The 21,863-nt window shown below is 39.8% G+C and overlaps 1 protein-coding gene across 2 annotated transcripts; it reads right to left on the minus strand.

The window, feature by feature from the left end:
• Positions 1-947: 947 nt before the first annotated feature.
• Positions 948-21,576, minus strand: Frg1 (FSHD region gene 1). 2 transcript variants are annotated; one of them, XM_059244771.1, is made up of 9 exons: positions 21,340-21,574; positions 18,750-18,820; positions 14,826-14,951; positions 13,869-13,926; positions 11,193-11,307; positions 4,234-4,338; positions 2,799-2,890; positions 2,230-2,340; positions 948-1,091 (listed from the first exon to the last, which is right to left on the minus strand). In XM_059244771.1, exons 1-9 carry the CDS (start codon positions 21,399-21,401, stop codon positions 1,055-1,057), a joined length of 777 nt encoding a protein of 258 aa, XP_059100754.1. In that variant the 5' UTR covers positions 21,402-21,574; the 3' UTR covers positions 948-1,054. The 2 variants fall into 2 exon arrangements, with proteins under 2 accessions (XP_059100754.1, XP_059100755.1); XM_059244772.1 differs by lacking the exon at positions 4,234-4,338 and having other exon boundaries at positions 21,340-21,576.
• Positions 21,577-21,863: the final 287 nt, after the last annotated feature.

The following is a 21,863-nucleotide window of genomic DNA, read 5'->3' on the forward strand; positions in this document are numbered from 1 at the left end:
TGAAAGACAGCTATTCTCGGCTATTCTGGGACTATTCTGTGGGAGCCTGTTCTCAGGTTCCTCGTGGCTTTACCCAGCAGGTCCGCATAGAGGATGATTAGACCACGGGCCTGAGTGCAGGTGTCTGAGATGGTCTGCACTTGGCTGTGCTGGGGGAGGAGGTCTTTTGCTCCACCCCTTGGCGTCTCTATAAAAACCCTGGGGCAGAGACAGTCGGGGCCCATTGGAATAGGTTCCAGGCCCTCTCGAGGCTATCCTTTATTTTCTATCTGTTTATCTCCGCAATAAATCCTTCTATCTAATATTTCCTGCTGCTCGCACTCAAGAAAACTCTGGGGAACTGTGGGGGTGGTGGGTAAACGCCCCACACTATTCCAACTATTTCGGCATCCAGTCTCAAGAACTGAGTACTGGGTTCTTAGTGTCTCAGGTGTGATATGGTTATCATTATTTTAAAGCCCAACCCCCCCCCCCCCCTTGAGACAGGGTCTCATGCAACCCAGGCTGGCCCTGAAATGTCCTTCTACACAACAGAAAAATCCCTATTATGTTAATGGACCACAAAACAAGCAGGCAAACAAACAAACAAACAAACAAAACCAACCAACCAACCAACAACAACGAAGAAAAAAAAAAAAGAAAGAAAAGGAAGGGAAGAGTATCAAAGCTTTACTTACATTTACTTACTATCTAAATCCCTCTCAATGTACAGATCAAGCCTGGACCAAGATAAAGAGAGGCAGTACAGTAACCGAAAGAGTCACAGCAGCAGGGAACTTGTTTTCTGAAGTAACATGACAGGGAATTCAGTGTAAGAAGCTCTATAGTCCTTTAAGTGGGTACACTTGTCTGAAAAGTAAATCCCATGAAGGATCTGGATTAAACTTGATCAATCTTGGTCAAACTAGATACTAAATTAAGCAGTAATTTCAAAAGGACTCAAGAACTCTGTAAAAGCAGAGTTGTACTGAATATTTTTATTCAGGATAAAAATAGACAGACAACCCCCACCCCCCAACAACATAAAAACCAAAGCAACACAAAATAATCTCCATCACTTGCAGTATCGATCAGCTTTCAATTTGGCTCTCCTGTTTAAGACACAAAGAAGGATCAATGTAAAACATACCATATAGAGTCAATTGCTACTAAAATAGAAAACTCATGCTTGGAAATTGTTCTATTTTCATTACTGTATTAAAAATTCATATTAAAAAGATCTTATTAAAACTTTACCTTTCAACTTTCTTTTTATGTAAAATGGATTCTGGTCTTATGAAACTTGCTTTGTAATATTTAACAGAGGTGGCTTAAGAGCTTTTTCAGGTCACAAGAGGAATGTTAGTCACTCATGAGTTTAAGCCTGCCCTAAGTTTCTACTGGGCGGCAACGGTGTATTCTTTTTTAAAACTGGTTTTAAAGTTGCTAGACAAACAGCTTAGTCTATTTCAGAGTTCACAGTCTGACTATATTTTATGTCCTTTTCTGACTTCTCAGAACCATACACATACATTAATTTTCTGGGTTGAAAAAAATTCTCCCGTTAACTGATTTATCAGATAGTGGGAAGGATTAAGAGTGATTTACAGCACTCTTATTTATGACTGACAGGAGATTATCAGATTCTTTTTCAGTTTGGTGCTAACTGTAGGCTGTTACTTATTTAAATAAAAATGAATTGGAACAATATCAATAATGTGTTATGATAATTATTTTGCATACTGCTGAATCAAACCTTTCTAAAACAGGTTCAATTTCCCTCACTGAACTTTTAGTCTGGATACAAATTCATAATTTTTATCTCAGTTTTAGGAACCTATACTACTCAAAAAGAACACACAGACTCTTGATATTACTCAAGCAAATTTCTAGCTCTGTTCCTAATTCTTAAGCGAAGATGATGGGAAGCAAATTTATGAGAGGCAAACATGGTAACTGCTGCACCATGGAAATGGCCTGGTGGTTAAATGGTAATTGCTACACCATGGAAATGACCTGGTTCAGAAAAATTATGAAATTGTTTCAATCAAACCTGAAAAGCTAAAAGAATGTAAGTATTTACATTCTGGTTATAATTTAGAAGTTTGTTTTTAGATGCTTTCCCCTGACTTATGTCTTCTTTGATAATATTACCACATAGATTAAAGAAGACAAAAACCCTAAAAACAACAGTAATTTAAGAACACACTACTTTTGAAAACTGTTGTAATTATGTAAATATACAATTACCTGTCCAGAAGTGTCTCATGCAAAAATCCATCTTTCCGAGCCTTTTTAAGAATTTTACTATCTTCTTTGCTTATTTTGAGTTTGTGGTCTTGGAAGCTCTGAAATTTCTTTCTGTTAAGAAAGATTTCTCATTGAAATAAACAAATCTCTAACTTTTATTGTGTTCTCTTACCAAATTCCAAATACAATTAAAAGTTTTTTCCCACCCATTCATTTAACAAACCTAATTGTATTTCTTTAAAAATGGACAGTTTTTCTACTACAAGGGTTATTTCTTATGATCTATCAAGAGGGCTGTCGCTTGGGTAGCCCTGCAAAGTCTCCTTCTAGGGATGTTGGTTGGCTGCAATCCTCATGTCTGGAACATGAATGGCCTCTGGGTGGCGAGATAGCAACTCTGCTAAAGAAAGGGAGAGCTGACTAACCCAAGGTCTTTAGCTTTACGCACTCAGCTCATGGCTCTGTCCTTGAGTTCCCATTGTAGGACTTTCTGGTCCTTCAGGTACTTTCCTAGCAGGTGTCCTGAGAAACCCTCCTGTCACAGTGGAGTCTGAAGGGAGAATACATACACATAATTGATTTCACACTGCTTCACATTCCCTTTGTCTTCTTCTGGGATGTCATCTTTCTTCTTGGTTTCTCTTTCAGCACAGGATCTAATCTGGACATTGATGAGAACCCAACAGGTTACACATTTATCTTCCTTTCCCCACTTGCTAAGCAAGAGCACTGTACATGACTTTTTTTTTTTTTTTTTTTTTTGAGACAGGGTTTCTCTGTGTAGCTTTGCGCCTTTCCTGTAACTCACTTGGTAGTCCAGGCTGGCCTCGAACTCACAGAGATCCGCCTGGCTCTGCCTCCCGAGTGCTGGGATTAAAGGCGTGCGCCACCACCGCCCGGCTCTACATGACTTCTTTATGCAAGCCAAGAAAACAGTAACTCAGCAATAAGATTTACGAAGACAAGCTCAAGGTATGTGATGTGTTTTTGATTTCGTACACATGTATCATTTACAGAAACAGCTGGAATTATATGTAAGTTGAAATAAGACTTCATCAGATTCCAGTTGATGATCATCCACCTGATGATCCTGGGAGTTTATTGAGAATTTTAGTGTGATATAAAGGTACCTGTATAACATTTATAATGAAGTAAAAGCAAAGAGCAGTATTAGGGAACTCTGCCTGGAAGAAGGAGACTTCTCTTCCAGTTAGTGACTTGCATCAAGGTAAAACACACAATCGCTTTATGGGCTGCATGTGTATTCCCAAAGAGAACAAACTCCAAGGGCCACAGACCAAAAGCTCTAAGACGGTTGTGTTTATTTAGTGACTACCATCACCGGTGCTAAAGTAGCTGTGGACAAGAGGACAGCCTTCCTGCCAGGCAAGTTCACAGTAGCTAGCAAAAGCACACAGGCCCTATAATTTTGATTTTGCAGATTCAGGCATGTGTTGCAGCAGTGTTTCTAAGGACAAAAGCCAGGAAACAATCTACATTTCAGTTTATACAAGACTAACTGAATAAAGGTAGGGACATCCCTAAAAAGGAACACTATGTAGGTGATAAAAAGGAGGAAGAAGACTTTTGATATAGATTTACATGGACAGGGATCTCCAAGATACAAGAGCAAAGCAAAGTGAGAATAAAGCAAGCAGGCAACAGCAAAACCAAGTCAAGCAAACAACAGAGGACAGGCAGGGCGGGATGAGAACTGGGTAAGCAGTGCAGGTGGGAGACACAAGCCTTGGAGGCTTTTACTTAGGAACTTACATGCTTTCGAACACATTATCTATCTTAAAAATGACGTATTAGCAGAGCAGCAGAGAAGCTTTGATCAGTAATTTCTCGATTACATTCAACAACTAAGACGTGATCACTGGACTTGTGACAGTTAAAACACACGTGGATCACTAAAGCACAGAAGAGGGTGTTAGGTCTGGAAAGACGGTCGGCGGCTGCCCAACGTTTCTCAGACGTCACTACCAGCCTGTAGGTGTTTACCTTTATCATCTCTTCTTCTCCTGCTGTTTTATTCTTTGCTTCTATATCACCTGCTTCATTACATCTAATAAAGCAGCTATTTGAGGCTAATAAAGCCATTTTCCCCTAAATAAAACAAAGAAAAAAGAAAAAAAAATCAAGCTATGAATACTATGCTAATTTAAAATTTTCTCCCCAATTCTAAAATCAAAAAGAATTTAGAGAAATCCTGGAAAATACAAAAGCATATAGAAGGGAAACCAAAGTCACCCCAAATCTTGATACTCAACATTATCACAATAAACGTTGTTAGTGTGTCTTTCTATTAGGTTGGAGACTAGCTCAGTGGTAGAGCACGTACATCGTCTTTTACTTTCTTCCCCCAGGACAGCATTCTACCTACACAAAATTAATTTCGTTCTTTAATTCCTATCTCTGAAGATACAACTCATTAGTTAAGTTAAAAATTATCTTTAAAGAAAATAAAACTTATGGATAATATGCAATAATCTCTGTGAGTTCCAGGCCAGCCTGGTCTACAGAGTGAGTTCTAGGACAGGCTCCAAAGCTACACAGAGAAACCCTGCCTCGAAAAAATTAAAACAAAACAAAACAACAAACAAACAAAAAAACCTAACCAAAAAAGCTAGCCTTTGACCTAGAGGGAATTTTATGTAGAATGGCATACTTTTAGGGGTTGAATGTTTATGATTATACTGATTTGTATTAAATAAAACCTCTAGAACAAAAAGAAGAAATGATACCCAAAAGGAGTAGATGCAAGAAACAATCAAACTCAGAGCTGACATCAATAAAAACAAACAAACAAATACAAAGTATTAATGAAACAAATAGTTGGTTCTCTGAGAAAATTAGTAAGATTGATTAACCCTTAGCCAAATTAACTAAAAGGCAGAGAGAGAATATCCAATTTACAAGATTAAAGAGGAAAACAAACACCAAAGAAATTCAGAGACCCATAAGGACATACTTTAAGAACCTGTACTCCACCAAATTGGAAAATCTAAAAGAAATGAATAATTTTCTCAATATAGACCACCTACTAAGGTTAAATTAGGGTAAAAAACCCAATGTAAACAGACCTAGAACCCCTAGTGAAATAGAAGCACCCATTAAAAGCCTCCCAATCAAAACCAACCAACCAACCAACAAACCAACCAACCAACAGCAATAAAAAACCTGGGCCAGATGGTTTTAATTCAGAGTTCTACCAGTCAAAGACGAGTCAATACCAGTATCCCTCAAATCATTCCACAAAATAGAAACAAAAGAAACACTGCCCTATTCTTTTTATGAGGCCACAGTTTACTGTGAGCCTAAACAACATAAAGACTCAACAAAGAGAGTTACAGACCAATTTCCCTTATGAACACAGATGTAAAAATTCTCAACCAAATACTTGCAAACCAAATCCAAGAACACAGCAAATAGATCATGCATCATGATCAAGTAGGCACCATCTGAGAGATGCAGGGATGGTTCAACATAGGTAAATTGATAAATGGAATCTACCATATAAAAAGACTGAAAAACAAGTCACATAATCATCTCATTAGATGCAGAAAAGGACTTTGACAAAATCTAAACCCTTTCATGATAAAAGTCCTGGAGAGATTGGGGATACAAGGTACATGCTTTAAAATAATAAAGGCAGTTTACAGCAAGCCTATAGACAACATCAACCTAGTAGAGAGAAACTCAAAGCATTTCTACTAAAATGACAAGATAAGGTTGCCCATGCTCTCCAAATCTATTAAATATAGTACTTGAAATCTTAGTTAGAGCAATAAGATGATTGAAGGAGACCAAGCGGATACAAACAGCAAGGGAAAAAGTCAAAGTATTTTTATTTGCAGATGATATAATAGTATATTTAAGTGGCCCTAAAAATTCTGACAGGAAACTCCTACAACTGGTAAACACTTTCAGCAAAGTAGCAGGATACAAAATTAATTCAGGAAAATCAGCAGCCCTATTTACAAATGACAGTGTGAGAAAGAAATCAGGGAAACAACACCTTTCACAATAACCTGAAATAATATAAAATATCTTGGGGGAGTGTAACCAAGTAAAGCAAGTAAAGACTTGTATGAAAAAAACTTTAATAAGACATTGAAGAAAAAAACTGAAGATGATACTGGAAGATGGAAAGATCTCCCATGTTCACAGATCCACACGACTTCATGTGGAAACACCAAAACCCAAGATAATGAAAACAATCCTGAGTAATAAAGGAACTCCTGAAAGTAAGTACCATCCCCGATCGCAAATTGTATTACAGACCTATGTAATAAAAACAGCATGATAGCCGGGCGGTGGTGGCGCACGCCTTTAATCCCAGCACTCGGGAGGCAGAGCCAGGCGGATCTCTGTGAGTTCGAGGCCAGCCTGTCTACCAAGTGAGTTCCAGGAAAGGCGCAAAGCTACACAGAGAAACCCTGTCTCGAAAAACCAAAAAAAAAAAAAAAAAAAAAAAAAAAAAGCATGATGTTGGCACAAAAACAGATTTGTTCATCAAAATAATAGAACTGAAGACTCAGACTTAATCTACATATCTATGGACACCTGATTTTTCATAAAAAAAAAAAAAAAAGCCAGAATTACAAACTGGAAAAAAAAAGCGCATTTTTAACAAATAGTGCTGGTCAAACTGGACAGCTGCATGTAGAAGAATCCAAATAGATCAATATTTATCACCCTGCACAAAACTCAAGTCCAAGTGGATCAAACACTTCAACATAAAACCAGATATACTGAGTCTGATAAAGGAGAAATTGGAGAATAGCTTAGAACTCACTGGCAGAGAAGACTTTCTGAATAGAACACCATTAGCACAGGCACCAAGATTAACAGTTAATAAATGATACCTCACGAAACTGAAAATCTTCTGTAAGGCAAAGGACACCATCATTTGGACAAAGTGGCAGCTGACAGAATGGGAAAAGATTTTTACCAACTAGACATCTGATAGATGGCTAATGTCTAAAATATATAAAGAACTCAAGAATCTGGTCATCAAGAAAACAACTCAATTAAAAAATGGGGTACAGATCTAAAGAGAAAATTCTCAATAAAAGAAACTTAAATGGCTGAGGAGCACTTAGAAGTAATGTTCAGCACCCTTAGTCATCAGGAAAATGCAAATCGAAACTCCTTTGAGATTTCATCTTACACCAGTCAGAATGGCTAAGATCAGTAAAACAAATGACAGCTCATGCTGGGGAGGATGTGGAGTAAGGGAAACACCCATTGCTGGTAGGAATGCAAACTTGTATAGCCACTATGGAAATCAGTGTGGCAGTTCTTCAGGAAGGTAGAAATCAATCTAACTTAAGATCAAGCTGGATCATTGTTGGGTACAAACCCAAAGGGATGCTTCATCCTACTACAGACACACTTATTTAACCATGTTCATTGCTGTTCTATTTATAACAGTCAGAAATTGAAAACAGTCTAGATGCCCCTCAACAGAAGAATGCAGTACATTTATACAACAGAATATTACTCAGCCATTAAAAAAATGAAATTTTCAGGTAAATGGATGGAACTAGAAAAAAATCATCCTGAGTGAGGTAACTCGGACCTAGAAAGAAAAATACAGTATTCACTTATATGTGGATGTTAGCTATTAATTCACTGATAAACAAGCTATGATCCATGTAACCCCAGAGGTTAGGTATAGAGTAAGGGACTGGGAGGAGAGACAGATCTCCCCAGGGAGGATAGTTATAAACTCTAAGAACAGAATAATTAGTTCTGAGGGGTAGGAGACTAGAATGGGGAACAGGAGGGAACACAGGGAGAAACAGCTAAAACTAAGGGCCATTTGAGGGGTCATATGGAGGCCCACTACAGTAGAAGCTTCCTAAAATATACACATATATAAAGGTGACCTAAACGAAATCACCAACTGGACATCTTTCATCATCAAAGAGAGCTTCCAGGACTGGGAATGGGTTATATATAATAAAGGTGTTGGCCAATAACAACTCAGGCTAGCACCAGGGTTATTGGTTGCTCTTGACAAAATGATGGCAAGGCCTTTATTACTGAAGACAACACCTACATAACTCACTGAACATGGAGGAGTCGAGCTGGTTCCTATCTAGAGCTTCATCTCCTGTGGATCAGTGTTCATGGTACTGAAAGGTAGTCTGCATGCTATCAAAGGAGAAAAGTAAACACCAACCCAGCTACAAATCCTTTATCTGATGATGACCTGCCTGTGAGATACACCTGTGTAACTGTGGCACAAAGCCTGTGGGAGTAGCAAGCAACCAATATCTGATTTAATTTAAGGCCCACTCCATGAGATGGAACTCAATGCTGTTTGGTGGCCAAGAACCTGAGAGTAGATAGGCCAGGGACCTATCGGAAAACTAAAGGGATGTAGTAATATAATGATGTCTAATGATCTTCTGCTATAATCATGGATCAGTACCTTGCTCAGCCATCATCAGAGAAAGCTTCCTCCTGAAGCAGATGGGAAAAAAACACAGAGACCCACAGCCAGACAATATGTAGAGAGTGAGACACCTTGACACACCCAGTCCTAAATGGGGTATCTCCATTAAATCCCTCCCCTCAGGGCTCAGTGAACTCTATGGAAGAGGAGGTGGAAAGCAGGTAAGAGCCAAATAGAGGACACAACTAAACAAGGCCTTCTGAACATAGCATGACTGCTGCACATGTGAACTGAGAGACTGGCCGCATGCACAGGGCCTGCAGAGGTCTGCACCAGATGGGGTCCTAGAGCTGAAAGGTGGAGTGGGCACATGCCCCCATCCCTAAACCAAAAGCTATCTCTACTTGGTAACCACTCGCAAAAGAAAAATTAGTGTTCTCTAAGGGAGGAGTCTCACTGGGGGAAACAATCCATTCTTAAAGGATTGTACATGCCAACAGTAGATGCCGATACAAAATGAACTCAATGGCATCTTTGGAGGTTCTCTGTTTCATAATGTTGAGTCAGAGCATTCCTTTTTTAACCTTACAGGTCCAATGCTTATCTATTACGGCTTCTGGTTTCCTGTTTTCATGGGATTCCTGTGTGTGTGAACATGTGTGTCTCTATTATGTGTTTCTTGTGCTTTTTTTTTTTTTTTGGCTCTGTTCTTTTGTTTTGTCCAATTCCAGTGTTTGTTTTTGTTTTATTGTATTATATTTTATTTTATTTTTGCTCCTAAGATGTTTTTTAAGGAGAAATAGAAAGAGCGTGGATTCTGATGGAAGGGGAGGTAGAGAGGAACTGGGAGAAGTAGGGGGAGGGGAAGCCATAATCAGAATATATTGTATGAAAAAAAAACTACTTTCAATAAAAGAGAAAAACCCAAAAAATAAATAAGTACTCTTGAGTACAGTTCTTGCTCATGAGATGTCAAAATGTGTTTCTCACAACAATATGGCCATAACTGTTTGCCAGTCACTAACTCAAGATTTTATCCTAGGAGATGAAGGAAAGGATCAATTACCTCATCTTGGGAGAACAGAATGCACCAAGGCATCGTATAAGTATTATTATATCATTATTTTTGGTCTCTGTGTGCTTAAATGTAGTGTATGTGTATGAGGCGTATGCACGTGTGTGTGTGTGTGTGTGTGTGTGTATGAGGGTGCATGCTCCTGTACATGTGAAGGCTGGAGGACACCTGTTGTAGGATATCTGATCACACGGTGAACCCCGAGATTTCATTATTTACCATGAAAAACCTGTTTCTAGCTGTGGTATAGCTCAGCCCTAGCACACACCTTTAATCCAAGAGTTTCCTGCTTGAATATTGTAAACAGGGTTGAATAAAGTCAACCATAGGTCAAGAGGCAGAGCAAGCAACCAGTTGACAGGAAGTGTACATAGGATTATTAAGAAAAAACCATAGAGAGTAGGAGGGAGTCAGGAGGACGGATAGAGAGACACATAGGAAGTAGAAGGGAGGGACATGCAGTTTGAGAGAGAAAGGAGAAGAGGAAGGTTTCTAGAACATCAACAGAAGAGGAAGGTCGGTCAGCTGGGTGCTTTCTCTGCCTCTCTCAGCTAGCAGGCTTTCATCCCAGCATCTGGCTCCCAAGTCTTTATTGGTAAAATCGAATGATTGAGAATTTGTTCAAAACAACAGACCAGGTGTCCTACTCATTACACTATGTCTTACTCCTTTGAAAAGGGGCTCAGGGAATCTGGAGTCAGGCTGGCAGCCAGCAGGCCCAAGCGACCCTCTTGTCTCTGAGGCAGCACTGGGGTTACAGGCACATGCAGCTTCTTCATCCATCTGTTCTGTGGTTGCTGCAATCTGAACTCAGGTCCTCACACTGATGCTGCAGGTGTGCTTGCCACCTCTCCAGCCCTGATGCTTGCTACGCTGAAATGCACACACCACTGTTGCTGGACAGCTACCGAATTTCTCTTCTGGCTCTTCTTTACAGTTTTCAATACATTACAACTGAGTATTTACTAAAGTTGATGTATCTTTAATGAAACTTGTTTATACTGACTTTCACAAACTGAGACTCAGAGCTGTCCAAAGGGTGTTTATCTCAATGGACCATGGTTTACTAGTCTATGCACAGCTGTCATAATGCAGCATTAGCTCCCTCACTGCTCTCTTGTCAGTCTCTAAGGGTTCTGAACCAACCTATGTGAAGAAGATGCTCCTGAAACACCCGGGGATTTGCTTCTTTTTTAAAACCCCAACACTTAAATGCAAGAGTCCTAATCTTTTCATGGAAAACAAGACAACAAGGCCTCAATGGTGGATGGAGACCAGAATGAGGAAGGTATTCCTTTCTGTTGCACTGTTCTGACATCTTTACAGGGTTATAAGTTCTTCTAATTGTTTTCAATTTAACATATAACACTATTACAATCTATCCTTTTTTGTTTTATTATTAATTTTAGAGAATGTGCTTTTACTGATAATGACGTTTTCTTAAATTGGTGGAGCACCCTTCTAAGTGACAATACTTACATCTTGAAATACTGGTTCCCACTGTTCTCTTGGTCCAATTGCATCTGAACGCCCAACAACAAGTCCGTCTGAATTTATACCAAGGTATTTTCCATAGCCAGACTTCAGGGCAATTCTTTGGTTTAATAAAAAAGATAAATGTTAAAAATTAAGAGTAAGACTTTAATGATAAAATGTAGAGTATATTATGTATACTTATGTATCTGTGTGTATACATATATGCATATACATTAATAAATCCAGACATGTTTACAATGGTCACCATATTCTCTATAATCTTATGTTTTGCTTTCTAATATAATTATTATACAGTATCTTACATTATACAGCAATCATTTTCCAAATGCATTATCCTATCATAGATGTATAAAAGTCACCTTTTATGCTATTATACAGTCTTACTGATTTCTGTTTTATATATAAAATTGTTGATTTATCTTTAGAAAAGGAAGCCACTGGATTGAAAGTTATCAACTTATGATTGTAAAACAGGGTGTTTTTTAGGAGCCCAGGCTGACTCCCACCAGATATTAAAACTCTACAGTTTGTTAACTTGCTTTCAAGAAAAGGCTATAAGAACTTAGGTTCTCACCTCAAATTAAGATTTTATTGAGGAGAAGGGGTGTGCTCTAAGGCAGCAGTTCTCAACCTTCCTAACACTGTAACGCTCTAATTTAGTTTCTCATGTTGTGGTGACCCTCAACCATAAAATTATTTTGTTGCTACTTCATAACTGCAATTTTGCTATTGTTTTGAGTCGTAATAATATGCAGGCTATGTGGTGTGACCCCTGTGAAAGAGTTGTTCAACCCCCAAGTTGAAAACCACTGTTCTAAGCTATGCATCTAGTCAATAAATTATTTTAATCTTGTAATTTTGAAAAAGTATACCCTGGGTATGGTGGCAATGTGCCTTTAGTCCTAGTGCTCAGGAGGCAAAGGCAGGTGAATATCTCCTGAGTTAGAGGCCACCCTGGTCTACTTAACAAGCTCCAGGCCAGCCAGAGCTACATAGTGAAACCCTGTATATCTATAAAAAAAAAGAGAAAAGAAAGAAAAAGAAAACTGATATATGTCTTCATTGTTAGCTTGACTGATTTGGGTGTCTTTGGGGTTGGTTCCAGCGAGGTTTAACTAAGGAGGCAATACACACTCTGAGTGTGAGTGAGACCGTCTTATGAGCTGGGATTCCAGAGTACATAAAATTGTGATGATACCTGGAGATACGGAGTCCCAGACACACTCCCTGCCAAGACCAACTTTACCCTCTTAAACCAAAACCCAAAGTATTTTCCCTTAAGTTGTTTCTTGTCAGGTCTCAGACAAGAAAAGTAACTAAGTACTTTAAAAATGCTGAAAAACACAATATGGGAAAAATAGTACTGTATATACTTTGCATGATAGTTATTAGAGAGAATGACACCGGCATGTTCTTATTTTCTTTTCCCACTTCAAAACTACCTGGTGTGTGCCCATTCTCTACTGATGTCATCAGGATTATGACTCAAAGCAGATATACCTCCAAGGAACCACTCACTGCATATGGAGATTGGTGCAATACTTTCCTCATTTTCTACCGCTCATAATAGTCTTGTTTGTAACTATAAAGAAGTTTACTGACTGACATTCTGTTCCTTTGCTTTACTCCTAAGTCTTTCAAAGAAATATAAAAGCTATTATTTTAAATTTGATTTTAAAAATAATGATTTCTGATTTTTATTTGTCAACCAATCTCTGGGGATGCTGAATTGACTTCATACTCAGTTGGGGATTGATGATAATATAAAACATTATTTTGTTGCTGTAACTACTACTAGAACATTGACACTCAATTTCTCAAGTTGGGATGACAGGTATCTGCCACCATGACTAATATGTCTCTTCTGATTGCAAATCTATACATGATAGTATTACTAGCAGATTTTATTTTATGTTTATTTTCTTCTCATGCTCTTTCTCTCTTTCTCATCTATTTAATTTGGTCTTTGACATTATTAATTTTCATCTTTAAGCTCTTATTTATTTTTTTTTTAGACGAGTAGTATATATTGAGAGTATCTACATACGTAGTACAGGCTAAATATCCCTAATCCCCAAACCTCCAAAATCCCAAATTTCTGAGCGAAGACACCAGGCCACACGTGGATAATGCCAGATGGCTGCCTGTGATTAGTCACAGCCAAATTCAGGAACAGTGACACACTTTGCAAAATTATCTTCAGACAATGTATATGTGATGTAAATAAAACATCTTGTGCCCTAATGAAACACCATGTGCATACCTTTAGTCCCAGCAATAAGGAGGCAGAGGTGGACTGATCTCAGTTAGTTCGAGGCTAGCCTGGTCTACAGATCGAGTTCCAATACAGCCAGGGCTCTGTAGAGAGATCCTGTCTCAAAAAGAAAAGGAAAAGAAAAAAAAGATCTTGTATTCACTAATAGTGTAGTTTTTTTTTTTTAAACTTAAGTGAAATTATTATTATTATTTTTTGAGACAGGGTTACATGTAGCCAAGGCTGGCCCCAAACTCATTATACAGCCAATATGGCCTTGAACTCCTGATACTTCTGATTCTGTCTCCTATGGTATGAGATAGGTATGAAAGGCATGCATTACCATGCATGGTTAAGTGAAGTTAAATTTTAAGGCTTTTAAATACAGTTCAAGGAAAGCTTACCTGGAATCAGACAATTTGACGGCAGTAAACTGCTCTGGAGGACTGGGGCCCTCATCAACTATAGGAAAACAAAAATGGAAATATACAACATTTGCTGTAAATATATACATAAAGCTATTTTATGCTTTGAAAACTAGTTTTCCCCCTAAAGTTACAGGTAAGGATATTGAGATATTTGGACACACTATCTATATTAGCAAGCCACTGTTAGATGGTGACTTCATGTACTTTGTAAGACAGGCTGGCATAACTTGTTTAGCCACTTCTAATACAATCTCCTGTTTTAAAACACAGTACATGAATAACAGTATGTGAAATACTAAATGCTCTTGTTTACTCAAGGAACATCCATTCTGGCCAAATCATACACCTTCTTACTTTCCACTTACTTCATTTTCTGTGGTGCTTCCACAATAAGGAGAAATGTCTAAATGTCTGTTAATTATACCCAATTCTGAAGGGAAAAGAAACCAAAACAACAAAACTTCAAACTTCTGGTTCAATTAGATTTTCTTCTTTCTTTTCACTTATAAGTAAAAAAAAAAAATTTTGTTGTTGTTGGTTTTTCAAGACAGGGTTTCTCTGTGTAGTTTTGGTGCCTGTCCTGGATCTCACTCTGTAGATCAGACTGGCCTTGAACTCACAGAGATCCGCCTGCCTCTGCCTCCCGAGTACTGGGATTAAAGATGTGCGCCACCACTGCCCAGCATAAGTGCAATTTTTAATGTGATTTTAATGCTATTTTTAATTTCCACAGGGTTCTTCTGACAGTAGTCAGAATGCTTCAAATGCTTACTCTGGAAAAAGATAGCTCTCAATAGCAGGAGTGAGGAAGGAAAAACGGGGAGGAGCTCAGTGGGATGGCAGCCTTGCTCTGGAACATGCCTCCGACTCATCCACCAGCTTTGTAATGTTTCCCTTGGCAGGGTCTCCCATCACTGTTTGTCCCACACAAACCTTCTCTGTGCGGAGCTCCCAGTGTAAAAAGGCCATTGTCCAGTGCATGGATATAGGCTCCTTTATCCATTTCAATGGCAATGGTTCCTGAAATCTCCCCAAAGTTGGATACAGTCCACCAGATTCCTACAAAACAAAAATCAAGGTTTAACCATTTTATTTCAGGGTTACTCGAGGTTTTCTATTGTTTTTACTATAACTTATTTCTAAAAGCCTGTATTTGACAATCATAAGAATCAATGCAGAGAGACCTGGTTTATCCTTCACTGACTTCCTCCTAATTGTACCTACCACCTTGCATAACTCCTGTACAACTGTTAGCACTTGACATCGACATAATCCCAAACCTCACTCATAGTTGACCAGCTCTGCATGCACTTGTTTGTTTACACAGGTGGATTCCCGTGACTGATGTCACAGTCAGGATCACTCTCACACATACAGAGATACCAAAGAGGAAGAAGGTGGGCGGCAGTGGTGCATGGCTTTAATCCCAGCACTCAGGAGGCAGAGATAGGTGGATCTCTGAGTTCAATGCCAGCCTGGTCTACAGAGTGAGTTCCATGACTGTCAGGAATACACAGAGAAATCCTGCCTCAAACCAAAACCAAAACCAAAAAACCAACATAAAAACCCAACAACCCCAAAACCCAAACAAATACAAACCCACACCAAAGAACCAAAAACCAAACCGAAACAAAGGAGTAAGAGAACAGTTTCTCTGATTGCGGACCCCATCCCACACACTTTCCAGTATCAATGTTTAAAAGAGTCCCACAGAGTGAGATGCTTTCACCAACAGCCTCTCCTTTCCTCCGAGGATGCCCGAGACCAATGCCAAATCCTACATACACCAATGCTTTCCCCCACATCCATGATAAAGCTTCATGCATGCTAGGCAACTAGCCTACCACTGAGCCACCCCCAAGCCTACATTTAATAGTAAAGAAATCATTTTAACACAGCATCTCAATAGTGAATTTCAGAAAAATACATTTCTGACAGACTCAAAATTTTCAGTCTCTACCAAAGTAGAAAAAACGATACATTACTTTTAGAAATCTCCACTGCCTAAAAAGTTATCCACAGCAGTTGTGTTTTCTTCTTGGGAATTCAAGTTGCCTCCACTCAAAGGCCAGAGGTATGTTACATGTTTCATGGCTGCAGGATCACCCCAGGGCTGAGCTGTCAGAAAGCAGCTGGTGCTATGAACAGAGCTCCCTAAGTCAATCACAGTTTTGTTTGGTTTGGGTGGTAGGGGGGACCCAACTCAGCACCTCGAAGCTTAACGCTGTCTAGTGCTGCACACACTGAAGTGGGATCTGAGATCCACTCCAACACTTTGTTATTTCTGTTTACGAAGGGACAGGACATTCTACGCTTTTCCACCTTCAAAAGGTGTTGTTGCACAGTCTCATTTACAGTATTACTGAGAATATACTTTCTTGGTTTATTTCTAGGGACACTTTAAAAAAAACATGTATTCTGCAGTTGTCAGTTACTGTTTTTTATATGTCAAAACAATTGGCAAGTGGGGTACACGTTACATCTTTGTTGCTCTTTGACTAATTCTACAACTTACTAAGAATTCTTTTTAAGATCGTCAACTATATTCATTATTTTGGTAGAACACCTATGAAGATCCTAACATAAAATCATACTATATGGGGGACTACTCAAGACTTTCTGCTGAAGACTAGAAATAACTACAGTTATTCTCACCATATCTGTTCAACATTTCCAAAGTCCTGGCTAGTAAATGAAAGAAAAGACACAGGAAGAAAGGAAAATTAAAACAATAGTCAAAGGAAGCATGACCCCAGATGTTCGTATAAACAAAAATAGCAATGATGAGGAGTGTAATACCTCAAAGAGCAAGGTCGATACAGAAATATAAATTATATACAATTAAGATACTGAATCCCAAATAACCTAGAAGCAATACAATGCTCTCAGATAATCCAATAGGCTTTATTAAATGAAATGGTAAGTTAACTCAGAAATTTATCTGGACATAAAAAACTCAGAAGAGCTAATTTTATCAAAGGAAATATAAAGTAGAAGGACTCAACTACTGGACCTGGAAACTTCATGAAGTGAAAGTAATAAAGACAAATATATAACAGAAAAACGTGTACATGGAACGGGAGTCAAGAAACTGACCGACAGAAACTCAATTGATTTTCAAATAGCCATTTCATGGCGAAAGGTAACTAACTGTTCAAGAGGAGGCTGGAACTGGTTGTAAACAGGACAAACAAAAGCAAACCCAACCCGAGTCCTATCTTATACTATACAATCAACCGATGTGGATGATAAAACCAGGAAAAAAGAAAATCCTAAACTACAGTATGTCTAAAAGGAAAAGTACAAGTTTGTCATGATGCTGGGATAAGCTAAATAAAGATCTCAAAGGTAGTAACCATGTGAGAAACAATTAACAGGCTTGAGGAGAACTAGTGACCAGCTCACCAGAAAAGCACTATAAAGAGAACAAAGGGCACCCAGTGGGAGAAAGGACTACTTGTTATCAAGGACGCACAACAGCAAAACCATTTAGGAAATTTTGGTACATTCTAATATTATTAAATACTCACCTATCCTAAAAATTTGCAAATCAACACTCATGTATCTACTCTTGATTCTGACCCTAATTATAGAATTTTGTTATTTTAGAATCACTTTTTCAAATGATATGAGGTTTCCCATATAATTTCTGCACCATTGCCTATCTTCTTTAAATCCTTTATTACATCTATGCCTACCCACTAGACTAACAAGCTTTGTTAATCAAAGCCTCCCCCTCCTCTCTCTCTCTCACCACCCCAGAGAACCTCTATGATCAAAAAGGGCTTTCCTCTTACCAGTTTCAGGCTGTGATACAGACTGACTAGCTATCAGTACTTTCCCCCACCCTGTCAGGAAACTGGCGGCAGAGGAAAAAATTCACAGTTTTAACTTTTAGTGACCTACAGACTCTCCCTACCCTATCACCTGTAAGTTTACAGTTGAACACATTTACGATAGACTTGTAATGCCTTCACCTAACCGCAGTAAGGATATATTTCTAGCACATAAATTCCTTTTCTGATTTATCCCAACTACTAACTGACTCCACTCTTATCTCTCCCCTTTTGGGTTGCAAATATAATTGCCAGGAAGCCTCTAGCGGGACCCCTACAATCTTGTGTTGTACACAAGACATGAGGTGTTGCTGCTTGGGATAAGATATAGGCCAGTCCTGGGAGAAGGAGGTTAGAAAGAATGAAAGGAACCAAGGAAATGAAGAGACGGGAGAGAGTTGAACTGGTGACTGAATGATGGTGACTGATGAATAAATGAATTGAATGAAAGAGCTCTGAGAAACTGGATTCATTCCTGCTCCGATGGTAGCGTCTCTCCTGGGCCCCTGGAACTGTATATATTTAAGGCTGGACCCTTAAACATTATACAAAATATAGAAATTTGACTTAACGTATAGCTAGATATACAAAAGACAAAAACAAAAAACAAAAACATATTTGGTTATGGATTTGGGACAGGCTATTTCTAGTACCATTTATAGGGTACCTTGATGTTCTATTGTGTTTAGGATATTCATTCACTTCAGGGTACAAAATAATTAGTTTACCAGATTATACTTCCATTGGAAACAAAGAAACTGCAGACTTTTTACTGAAATTCATGCACTTCCAAAGAAAATCATGTGTAAACGTACTTGGGTAAGCAATACTTTGGTGTGACAGGCATTTGAAGTTCTACTTAGCTGTTCTAATGATAAGAACAACAGTGACATCTAGTGAGCTTTCAAACTGAAGGCTCTGACAAGCAAGTCACCCGTTCTAATGAGGCGAACACTTCAAATGGAACATAACCATCAACAGACGCTAACGTTTCAAACAATAGAGAACTGAAGTGGCTCACCCACAATATCAAGTTGGGTTTCCTCATCTTCTTCCCGTTTCCTCTTCTTATCCTTGCTCTTCTTCTTTTTACTAAAGGAAAAAAAAGATACATACATGAGTTTGGACATATTGATATATGTGTTGAAAATTATGAGATAAACACTCAGAGGAGTCGTGCAAGCTATATACTGATTTATAGACAAATGATTTTTAAAAATTTACAGACATATTATATTATAAATACTGAGAAGTTGCTTCTGGCCCTGTGTCCATGTTGTTACATTTAAAATAATAATCTACAGTCCCTGTTACTCTGCGATATAAACAAAACAAAAACAAAAACAAATTCCCCAAATTAATCAACCAACAAAACTAATCTATCAATCACTTTCCCCACTTAGGAGGATAATAATGAAGACAAATTCTTTTTTTTTTTTTGTTTTTTTTTTTTGTTTTTTCGAGACAGGGTTTCTCTGTAGCTTTGCGCCTTTCCTGGAACTCGCTTTGGAGACCAGGCTGGCCTCGGACTCACAGAGATCCGCCTGGCTCTGCCTCCCGAGTGCTGGGATTAAAGGCGTGCGCCACCACCGTCCGGCATGAAGACAAATTCTTAAGAGTTTCTATGAGGATTATGAGTGGCTTTGAACCTTCTATTGCTGAAGAATGAAAAGTGGTCCAGCCTCTGCTCTGGCTAGTGTTTTGGTCAACTTAACACAAGCTAGAGTCATTTGGGCACATGGAACCTAAACTGAACAAATATCCCCACCAGATTTGGCCTGTGGGCAAACCTATGGGGGCATTTCCTTGATTAATGATTGACATAGGTGGGCCTAGTTCATTGTGGCCTGGTGGTCCAGGCTGTGTAAGAAAGCAGGCTGAGCAAGCCAGTAAGCAGCATTTCTCCACGGCGTCTACACTGGGTCCTGCCTTCTCTTTCCTGGATGATGGACTACAAGAGGTAAGCTGAAACAAACCCTCTCTCCACCCCCACACCTTTGGTCAGGGTGTTTTATCACAGCAATAGAACCGCTAACTAAGACAACCTCTTTGGAAAATATTTCTCAAAAAGCTAAACGCTGAGTTACTATAAATAATACTGAGGTGACTCTACTTCCATATATCTCCAAGAAAAATGAAAAAAGCATGTCCACAAAAAAATAGAATATTGATAGCATTATCACTAGTGTAAAATGTTCATTAAATGAAGAACAAAACATGCTAACGACATACAAAAGAAAATCATACAGCCACAAAACAAAACAAATACACTGCACTGCAATATGGATGTTCCTCAAAACTAAGTGAAATAAGTGAGGTATGCCTTCAACTCCAGCATGTGGGATGCTGAGGCAGGTGGATCTCTGTGAGTTTAGGCTAGCCAGAGCTACACAGTGAGACATCGTCTCAACAGCAACCTAAGTGAAAGAAGGCAAACACAAAAGATTATGTATTGTATAATTCCATTGACATAAATATTAATCAGCAAATCCTTATAGGCTGAAAGCAGTTGACAGAAACTGGAAGGAGGGGCAGATGGGTATAATTGTTTAATGGTTAAGGGGTTTACTTTAGAGTGGTAAAAATACATACATAGTGGTGAACTCATAAATATACTAACTCATTAGCTGTATATTTTAAAAGGAGGAGTTTATGGTATATGAATTACAGCTCCATAAACGAAAAACACAAAGAGATCTTAGAGGAAAAACGATTATCCAAAGTGCTTAGCACAAATCCTGAGTCGGGCGTGGTGGCTCACACCTTTAATCCCAGCATTCTAGAGGTAGAGGAAGGCAGATCTCTGAGTTCGAGGTCAGCCTGGTCTACAGCGAGAGAGAGAGATCCAGGACAACCAGGACTACACAGAGAAACCCTGTCACACACACCCAAAAAGAACACATTCTGAAACATGGAAATGCTATCCTGGTTTTAATAATGTCTGTCTTCTTTGCATCTTAACTACAAAGTTTTCAGAAGCTAATTCTGTTCTCCCTGCAGCTACTTCACACAGTTTCAGATTCGGTCAGGACACATTCTTCACGATGCCACACTCCAGCAGCAGTTCTCAGAGGCACGGGGCTCCCTTGACAAGTACCTCCTGAAACTGCGTTACCAGTGATCCAGGAAAGAAGTGCACAACTTGGGCCAAATCTTTCAAAAGAGGACGGAGATACCAATGGGCAGGTCTGTTTCTCTAAAGAGCGGACTATACAAATCACCACCAGCACGCCCTCACTTGGCCGTTCCAGTCTGCGCTGGCTGTCTCCTGCAATTCTCGTCAACTCTTTTGACAGTCTCGAGATGCAAGAAACATAACAACAACAACAACAAATCTGAGCTCTTGATGAATGAGCAGACGAACCGTCAGTCTTCGTCGCTGGTGCGTGCGGTCGGCATCCGAGCCGACACCCACACCCAAGGTCCTAAAGCAAGTCACCCTTGCAGGGACGGTCCCCAAGCATGGAGCCCCACGGGCAACTGGTCTCCCTGTTTCGGGGGCTCCTCTGTCAGGCAGCGGCATCTCGGGGAGGCCGTGACGGGGGCGGCCACCCCGGGTCCTGGCTGGGACGCGCCGAGAACCGAGACTTCCCGCCCGAGCTCCGCCTCACCTCTTGGCCTTCGTACCCTTGAGCACGAGTTTGGTGGACTTCACATACGAGTATTCGGCCATGGTTCGGCACTCGGAGGCGGCAGAGTTCCTGCGGACCGGGAGGAGGACGTGGAGAAGGACGGAGAGCGGGCTCGAACGGCGGCCGGCGGGAGACGAGGGAGTCCCGCACGGGTCCTCCGCCTTCTTCAACTCAGCGCTACGGAGGCTCCCGCTTCCTGTTTACTGTGATCGAGCCGCTACGGCGGCCGCGGAGGGTCCGGCCGCGCCAGCGTGTTTGCGGTTCCCGCGGCGAAGTCCCGGATGTTGGGATTCTTCCCCCCCCCCCCCCCCAGCAGGCCAAGCGGACAGAGGGGGGCCCCCTGGTGGACGGGAAGGTCTCCAACAGCTTCCTGTCGCGGAGGCTGCAGAGAGAGAGACAGGGCTGGGGTTTGATGAGGCAAGTGTTGAACCGATCACGTCTGCTCGCCCCCAGTTTTTGCAGCGGACAAAGCCCGATGCTCCAAGCCGCTGAGCCTGCGTGGA

This window comes from Peromyscus eremicus, chromosome 17 (genome assembly GCF_949786415.1).
Source record: "Peromyscus eremicus chromosome 17, PerEre_H2_v1, whole genome shotgun sequence".
NCBI lineage: Eukaryota > Metazoa > Chordata > Mammalia > Rodentia > Cricetidae > Peromyscus > Peromyscus eremicus.